Genomic DNA, 8,954 nt, shown 5'->3' with positions numbered 1-8,954 from the left:
AGTAGCCAGGGGATGTTTTCTGAAATAGTGGCTCTTCATGAGGGATCCCGTCTTGTGCCTGAATGCAGAATGAACTGAATTTGCTGGTCAACAAAAGGAAAATATGGGAGATGAAGAAATAAAATCCCAGAAGGGAAGCAGTATGGACGGTTCAGAAACACAGACATTCCAAAGCGGTTGCATTGAGGTAGTTTGGTGCAGAACCATCTGGCTTCTGGGTGATGACAAACACAAAGCCTGTTCAGTAAAAGATGCAGCGGATTTTGCATAAGAGAGAAGAAGCTGGGAAATATTTAAATTTGCCACAGTTTTGACCGTATTTGAAAGGCTGAAAGTTTGAAAATATATGTCAGCCTTGAGACGAAGCAGGGGTGATGTGAGCTATCAACCATGGTGCCAAGGCTGGAGAAAACTCTGGAACAAAATGAGTCACTGAAGAGGTCCCGAAGATGTGATAGGAGGTGATGCAGATACAGTGAAATGTCTCTACCCTGAGGAACAGACATGGGAGCTACAGAAAATGCATCCAGAAGTAAAAGGCGAGGTTTAAAAAAGTTCTGTTTGCCTAATTGGCTTTGGACCCCAAAGGTTTTAGTCCATCTCTGTGTGCAGCGGTGCAGGTCCCTGACCTACAACAAGGCGCAACCTTCAGCCCCAGTGCACTTGCTCTTCTGAGCTCTTTCTAGAAAGCTTTGAAAAGCGCATTGTGGCCAGGAGGCTTCATAGTGCTGTGTGGCACAGCCCAGATGCAAAGAAAGACGCTGCACAGATCACTGCCTAAACCACCAGGCAACACAAAGCCTGGGGGGAGATGTCAGAAAAGGATGCAACGCAGTGTCCCAGCCCACGGGCATGCTAGAAGTAAACCCATCACTCTAACTGTGCGCTTTCCTCTCACCAAACCCACACCACCTCCTGCCTGGCTTTGCTGCCCTCAGCATCCTCGTCATCCTCCTAGGGAAATGCCCTCCAGCTCTGGTGGATAAATAAAGACCTTGTCCCTTCAGCTGTCCCTTCCGTACCTGCCGCGAGCTCAAGTGTGACTTGCAAGTGAGGATCATCCAGCTGACATCAGCACATTGAAGAGGTCCTTTGGCCCCTCGCTGGTCTTTACCCAAACAAACAGAACTTCTCCTAGAGCTCACAAACCCCACTGTGTAGCCAGGATGCTGGGAGCAGGGCAAGGGCAGGGATCCCTCCCTTCTATGTAGCCTCTGGAAATCTCAGCTGGAGGCTGAGTCAAGATCGGGACTTTCCAGCACTAGAAAGACGTGGAGGGTGGTGGAGGTCAGAGGCAGGAGACCAGGAGGTATGAGAAAAGTCAGCAGCCGCCTGGGAGAGGGGTCAGAGCCTCCCAGATGGAGAGGGGATGAGAGGCAACAGGCACAGGCTGGAATGCAGGGAATTTCCATTAGTGATAAGGAAAAGCTTTTTTTCTTACCATGAAGATGGTCAAAACTGGAGCAGGTTCACCAGGAAGGTTCAAGCCTGAGCGAGGCATGACCCAGAGCGAGCTACCCCTGTGGCGAGGTGGAGCTTGGACCAGAGACCTCCTGAGGTCCCTGCCAACCTCAGCTATCCTGTTATTTTGTGAAAGAGGGTCAAGCGTCCTGGACTCCAAAATGCCTCAAGACAGAGAAAACTGCCCTTTTGACACTTGTCCCAGAGGCCTCACAGGTATGTTCTGCTGGATTTTTCCCAGCAGCTGAACCACTGTCATCCCACTAGGAATTTCAACCAGTAAACTGGGAAAGACAAGGATTAGCAACTCAAATGCCCAGGCACTAAACTATCTTTTCCGGTGAGGGGCAGGGTAGAGCGGGAATGCTCCAGATCATGTTACGCTATCAGATATCCCCTTGCTTTGCAGGCAGAACCTGTGTTGCTGTCTGAGCAAAATGTTAGGGAGAGGGGAGTTTCCACAGAGATTTGGGTCAAAAGAGAGAATTTATGTGGTTTCTCTACTCCTCCAAGCATTTTCCTTAATCCAAAACATTGTCCTTCCCTCTGCCATGGGAAAGAGTTCTGGTCCCTTCTGCCTCTGCCTGTGTTCCTCTGCAGTTTTGCATGGTCACCAAACCGGGGAAAAGGGAAAGCTTTCATAAACACTGGAGAACAGAAAACCACAGAGAATCTCTGTTAGCAAGAGAAAACACAGGCGAGAAATGCTCCCCAAGCCCTGATGCTGGTAACACCCCGCGCTTCTTCCGATGCATCACGGTCCTGCAATAGCAGAGCTGTGCAGAGAGCTGTTAGCATCTCTGGAGAGAGGGAAAAGCAGCTGTCCTGGCTGGCAGCTCCATGGCTGCGGAGCTGTGTTTCTCTGCTGGGGCGGTGCCAGGTGTGGCACACGCCAGCTTTTGCCCCAGGCAGCAGAGCCAGGGCAACGCGAGGAGCAGTGCCGGTGCCTGTGCCTGGGCACAGCAGCTCTGCTCCCTGCCCGGTTTTCCTGATGATTCTGGCTGCACTGCATTAAATGGAGAGCAAACCTCAAGCCTGCGCTCTGTGCTTCTCTGCTCTCACCGATGTGCTCAAGAACCTGACTCTTGTTATCTTTTGGGGTGTGCTGAGGAATTCGCTTGAGGTTGCAAGGCCTCTGGGGCTGGGGATGAGCATACACGGGGGCTGAGCATCCCTGCTTCGTGGTGCATCCTGACCCATTACCTGGGATAAGGCTATGCCCAGCCTTCCTGCCTCCAGGTCACCTCCACAACAGGACCACAGCAGCTCCCCTTCAACGCACCATCCAAGTACATCAGCCATGGAATGGTTTGGGTTGGAAGGGACCTCAAAGCTCATCCGTTCCAACCCCCTGCCGTGGGCAGGGGCACCTCCCACGGGATCAGGTTGCTCAAAGCCCCATCCAACCTGGCCTGGAACACCTCCAGGGATGGGGCACCACCACTGTTCAAGGCAACTTCAGCCAGCGCCTCCCCAGCCCTCACAGGAAAACATTTCTTCCTGAGATCTCATCTCAATCTCACCTCTTTCAGCTGAAAACCATTCCTTCTCATCCTGTTCCTGCTCTCCCTGATCAAGAGTCCCTCCTGGCTTTCCTGGAGCACCTTTCCATACTGAAAGCTCCTCTAAGGTCTCCCCACAGCCTTCTCTTCTCCAGGGTGAACAACCCCAACTCTCTCAGCCTGTCCTCCTACGGAAGGTGCTCCAGCCCTTGAATCATCTCCATGGCCTCCTCTGTCCTCGCTCCAAAAGCTCCATGTCCTTCCAGAGCTGGACGCAGGGCTCCAGGTGGGATCGCTTGGAACCGAGGGGCAGAATCCCCTCCTCCTGTCCCTGCCCTCCCTGATCGACACCCCCTCCGTAGCTCATCACCGCACTCGAACAAACCACATTTATTTTTTGAGGAGGTGTGTGTGTGTGTGCCGGGGGCTCCAACCACTGCAGAGGGAAGAGAGCGCTTGTTTATTCCAACGCGGCAGAGCCAGGGCTGCTTTGTCTCCAGCTCGCCGCTAACGCCGGGAGGGGTGCGGGGAAGCCCGCGTGGTACCCGCAGCTGCATCCCGGCTCGCAAGAGCATCCTTCCTGGCTCCGCGGCGCGGCGTGGCGTGGCGCGCCGCTCCCGCGTCGCGCCACGCCACGCCGCGCCGCTCCGCCCCGCCGCTCCGCATCCCTCCCCGCATCCCGGCCCCGCCGCAGGGCCGGCGGGGAAGGAGCTGGGAAAAAAAAAGCCGGCGGCATGAAGCGCGACCCGGCTCCCGGCTTCTCCATGCTGCTCTTCGGCGTTTCCCTCGCTTGCTACTCGCCCAGCCTCAAGTCGGTGCAGGACCAGGCGTACACGGCGGCCGTGGTCCTGGAGGGCAAAGTGCAGTCCGTGGGCCCCCCCGGCGGCGGCAACGACAGCCGCGGGGCCGGGGGGGGGGTGCTGGTCAAGGTGTTGGACCTGTGGCCGCTCAACAGCGGCGGGCTGCAGCGGGAGCAGCTCATCAGCGTGGGTTCCAAGGCGCCCTGCTTTAAAGTCAAGCGCAACCACCGCTACATCTTCTTCCTGGAGCCCACCGAGGAGCCGCTCGTCTTCCGCACCGCCTTCGCCCCGCTCGATACCAGCGGCAAGAACCTCAAGCGGGACGTGGCGAGGATCCTCTGCGCCGACTGCGGTACGGGCCGTGCCGCGGGGGCGATGCTGGGAACGGGGCTGATGCTGGAGGGGCGGTGGGTGATGCTGGAAGGGTGATGGGCAATGCTGGATAGGTGGCTGGTGATGCTGGAGGGGCGGTGGGTGATACTGGAGGGGCGGTGGGTGATGCTGGGGCATGGGAGGTGATGCTGGAGCAGTGGTAGGTGATGCTGGTGCAGCGGGGGATAATGCTGGTGCGGCAGGGGGTGATGCTGGAGGGATGGTGAGTGATGCAGGAGGGGTGGTGGGTGATGCCGGAGGGGTGGTGGGTGACGCTGGAGCACGGGAGGTGATGCTGGAGTGGTGTTGGGTGATGCTGGAGGGGCGGTGGGTGATGCTGAAGGGGCGATGGGTGATGCTGGAGCAGTGGGGGCGATATTGGAGGGGCGGTGAGTGATGCTGTAGAGGCATGGAACGATGCTGGAGCGACGGGAGGTGATGCTGGAGGAGCAGTGGGTGATGCTGGAGCGGCGGGGGGCGACATTGAAGTGTAGGGGGAGTGTTTGGAGGGGTGGTGGGCTATGCTGGAGAGGCAGGAGACAATGCTGGCGTGGTGGGGGCAATGCTGAGGCTGCCAGGAGTGATGCTGGAGGGGCTGAGGGCAATGTTGGAGGGGTGAAGGGTGATGCTGGAGGGGCGAGGGGAGCACTGGCCCGCAGTCCAGCACCGTGGGGAGTGGGGTGCACAGCCCGGGACTTGGGGTGCTCGGGCATTGCCTCCCCCTCCTGCGGGCCTTGGGTCGGGCTGCCCCGTTCGTCCTGAATGCGTTCACTGATGCAGAGAGAGGCTCCTTCCTGGGGCTGCGGGGCCTGGGCAGCCCCAGGTACGCTGTGGGCGCCGGGAAGTTTTGCCTCCTTCAAAATAGGGGCCTGGCATTGTGGAGTTGGTTTTCTTTTGTCTGCTGGGCGCAGTGATATGGCACCGTGCAGTGGCCCCCGCGCAGTGGCAGTGGCCCCCACGCAGTGGCACCCGTGTGGTGGCACCCACGCAGTGGCACCCGCACCGCCCGCCAGGTGCGGAGCCACCTTGGTGGACGCGGTTATGAAATGACTCCAGCAGGGAAGCAGAGAAGCACCCGCTGGAGCATTGCTGCTTTTGTGCTTGGGTTTTCCATGCTGTCCTCCGTCAGGGTGAATGCCTGCGATGGGCTGGGCACTGGGGACCGGGCGAGGACAATGACTGCTTTTTCCCAGGGTTAGGATCTGAGCTGACAAAAATGCAAGGCCGGCTCTTGGTCCAGCTCGAGTGCTCGGATAATGTGTCACAAAACCTGGAGAAGGCTGGAGTTATCCTGGAGAGCTCCGAGCCATCAGAAATGGATTTGAATCTCTCGCGTTTGGTGGGTTGTAAGGATATACAGGGCATATCTCCTGGGAATCCAGGCTCCCCACGCAATGACAGCATGCTGTACTGCCTCATCAGGTTAATTGGCCTTTTGCCTCGTTAAAGGCTATGTGCCTCGTGAGTTATGCTTGGCTCTGTAATGAACATACATGTGCTTTGTTGTTGTTATTGGTGTGTTATTAGCTTGGTGTTTCTGGGGCAAATACTTGGATGTCCGGGACTGCTGAGCCCAGATTTTGAAAGCCAGACCAGTCTCTTTTTTCTCTTATCCAAAAGATAAATTTGGAAGATCACGTTTCCTGGGAGAAAGGTGGAGCCTTGCCCATCGTAGTATGTTGTTGAGGAAACTGGGCTAGAATGGCATGTGGAAAAACTAATTTGGGAGACACTAATTTCATGTGTATCTGCATGTGGGCCATCATAGATGTAGAGGATTTAATGAAATGGGTGTTGCAGAGTTAAAAGAAAAGTAACTGGAGGAATTTCTTGAGTCTTGCCATCGGGTGAAGGCACAGCAAAAGGTGTGTGGCTTTTGTTTTTTTTAAAGCAAGAAGGTTTCAAAACTTGCGCATCTCTGAGCATCAGGATATGGCTTTAAGAGGAACAGAGGCTGCTCCGTGGCTTCCTGGATCGTGCCCAAAGTGTTAATGTGTAGGCTGATGTAACAACAAGTTATGGGATGTCATTCTGCCCGTGACACCTTCTTGGAGCTGATGCTTTTGTTTCTGTATTTTTGATGGTCTGCAAAGGCTTCCTGGCTGAGGGGCTCTGCAGGTTGTCAGGAGCGTTGTCTCAGCAGCGCTCTACAGCAGATTGCAAAAGAAAATAAAAGCTGGTGGCTGAGAGCTGTCATAACCATGGTTTGTGTCCGTTATGGAGATTCGATGGGAGCCTCAGCCTGCTGAACTTGTGGTTCTGAAAGCACTTCATGCTCTTTTCGGCTGGGAAGTTGCTTCTGAAGGTGACATTCTAGGATCTCAGATTCATAGCACCTGAGTTGCTGGAAAGGTGCAGAGACTGGGGAACCAGGCTCTGGGCTGCGTTCTTGCTCCTTGGTTTCTGCCGGGAGGGGAGATCGGGAGGGGTACAGGGCTGTTTTCCCATTCCTGCTGCAGACGGGGGCTGTAGACACCTCCAGAGCTCGCAGGGGTTGAAGTGTCCTGGCACAATGCATGCTCTGAGGTACAGCCAGGCTGCAACCTTGCTACAGAGCTGGGGGGACAGATACTGGGGCTCCTTTGGAGTGGGTGGAGGGGGGCCTCGTGGCTCTGGCCACTCCAGGACCCCCACTCCCAAAGGCACGGGCCTCACAGGACCATACCCTCACATCTCTGGCTCCGTGCCTGGGTCTGTTTTCTAGTGATTCATCCTCTTCTCACAGCCTGTGATGCTGTGTCCTCTGCTCTCGCTGCTCACCGAGGGCCAGGGTGCGTTGCAAGTTTAGCCCTCTGGTTGGAGCATCTGCGTCTCCAAGGAACGGTCTCCCTCAGAGGAGATAAAGTGGGTGGTGAGGCTTCGCATGGGACCCAGACCTTCACCGTGCAGAGCCGGGGGGGGGGGGCGGGAGGAGGGGTGAGGGGTAGCATCGGGTGTGGGAGGCAGGACAGGAGAACTAGGCTGTGCGGCTGGTGTGGGTGCGAGGTCTTGCCTGGACTGCTTCGTGTCTGCCCCCCTTGCCGTGCCGAGATGCAGAAGGAGATTCTCACTTTGGCCCTGCCATTGCTGGGCAGGCTCTGGAGGCTGGAACATCCCTGCCCGCAGCCCCCCGAGGTTTGCAGCCTCTGCGTCTCTGCCCATCCGTGGGTTTGCGTCTCCCTGGCACACAGGGAGCAGCCAGTCCCTGGGCCCTGCGTCCTGTGGGTCTCACCACCCACTTGTCCATCTTAAAACCTCTTCTGCACCAGCAGTGTTATTGTTTTTTGTTCTCGTACTGTTATATAATGATTCCTGGTATTGCTTCTCCTCCTGTCTCATCTCTTTCCATCTTTTAGCTCCTTAATTTTGGATGGTCTCTGATCTGCTTTGTGCCTACACGCACAGATCAAGGAGGAAGAAATAGGGGCAAGATGTGGCGCTTGCTCTCCCCAGCAGGGTGGCTTTGTGGTGTGGTTTCCCTGCTGGGACCGCTCCTGATTTGGGTTCAGAAAGGGGGTTGTGGTCGTGACCCTTACAGTCTTTAAGGGTCACTTGTGGCATCATCTCCTATATGAGCCCATGCTCCCTGCATAGAAGATATACTTGGAGATATTTTGTATGCAGGAGGGGCTCTGGCTGGAGGGGATTTAACCTGTCTGAGCTCTGGTTTCTGGAACATGTGTCTTCCTGCCTCCACATGCAGGAGGTTGCGAAGTCGCTTTAATTAGAGTTTACCCATCTCCTGGAGCACCTCACCAAAAACGCTGCAGAGTTTCAGGCCGGAGTCTGCAGCTCGCCCGTAGGATTATCTGGCTTAGTCTGAGCGAGTAATCTGGTGGTGGCAGATCCCAGGGCGGATTTGCAGGCAGAGGACCTGTTGTTGTAGCAGGTTCTTCTGGTGAGATGATGTCTTTATTTTTCCAGATGGAAGGTGCCTTGTTCTCGGTGGGAATCGGGAACATGCTGGGGCTGTGCATTGGACTCAGCGGCTGCACGGTGCTGGGAGCCAGGCTGGATACAGTTGGCCTGTGAGGAGAGGAGGGAGGCCTGATTTTGAAGTGCCCGCGGGAAAATACAGCCCTCTGGATTACAGTGTAGGTGTTGCTGCCTGAAATAGCACTGGCAACTTTGAACCAGCAGCTCATGCAAAAATAACCCTCTCTGCTATCCTGCAAATTGTCGGGCTTGCTCCAAGCCAGGCAGGTGTCAGGGAAGAGTGCGGGTGGGCTCCAGCCCCTGATGCCGGTGCTCTCCCTACATCACAGGACAGCTGTGGAGCAGAGAGCAGTAAAGCTGGGTTTTCTCACGTGCCACCCTGCTAATTAGAGCTGTCTGAAACTATTTCTCACCACCTTCAGAAAATCACACTTCCTTGGGTTTGCAGGAGAGTGAAAACTTGCTTCCTTCTTGCCTTGAGTTTGTGCAGATGGGGAACGGGCACTTTGCTGCAGAAGGCTTTTACCCCTTGCAAGGACGTCAGACTGCTCTCTGCTCCTGGTTGTCTGGCACACAGGATTTGGCCTGGGAATGGACTCGGAGTAGCAGGGCCCCCGTGGCCGGGTCAGCTCCTAATCTCCAGCCGAGCCAGCTGTGACGGGGAACTGGCAACTGAGACTTTGCTCAGCCGGTGCTGCAGGTCTCAGTGACTTAACTCTACCTGAAACAACAGAGGTTGTCCCTCACAGGGATGTAGAGCAAAGCCTGGCTGATTTCTCAGTCCCCCTTTCAGAAACGTTTGACTAAATAAAGCATCTCCCCAAGGTTCTCTGTGAGTAGCAGGAGACTGAAAAGGCTCCTGTGTGATCCCAGCAGTGCTGGTTTTGGTATCTAGGGCCTCTCT

General features: G+C 55.7%; 1 protein-coding gene across 3 annotated transcripts in view; it reads left to right on the top strand.

Annotated features, from left to right (window-relative positions):
* Nucleotides 1-3,615: 3,615 nt before the first annotated feature.
* NRG2 (neuregulin 2) overlaps nt 3,616-8,954 on the top strand; it is a 182,371-nt gene continuing 177,032 nt past the window's right edge. For 2 of the 3 annotated variants that reach the window (XM_009555906.2, XM_054079471.1), the window contains exon 1: nt 3,623-4,115. In XM_009555906.2, the coding sequence (XP_009554201.2) occupies nt 3,698-4,115 (418 nt within the window). In that variant the 5' untranslated portion in view covers nt 3,623-3,697. Of the gene's footprint in view, nt 4,116-8,954 lie in introns of all 3 variants that reach the window. The other variant, XM_054079472.1, reaches the window with a different exon arrangement.

Source organism: Cuculus canorus, chromosome 14 (assembly GCF_017976375.1).
Source record: "Cuculus canorus isolate bCucCan1 chromosome 14, bCucCan1.pri, whole genome shotgun sequence".
Lineage (NCBI taxonomy): Eukaryota > Metazoa > Chordata > Aves > Cuculiformes > Cuculidae > Cuculus > Cuculus canorus.
This window is presented reverse-complemented; position numbering and strand designations above follow the sequence as displayed.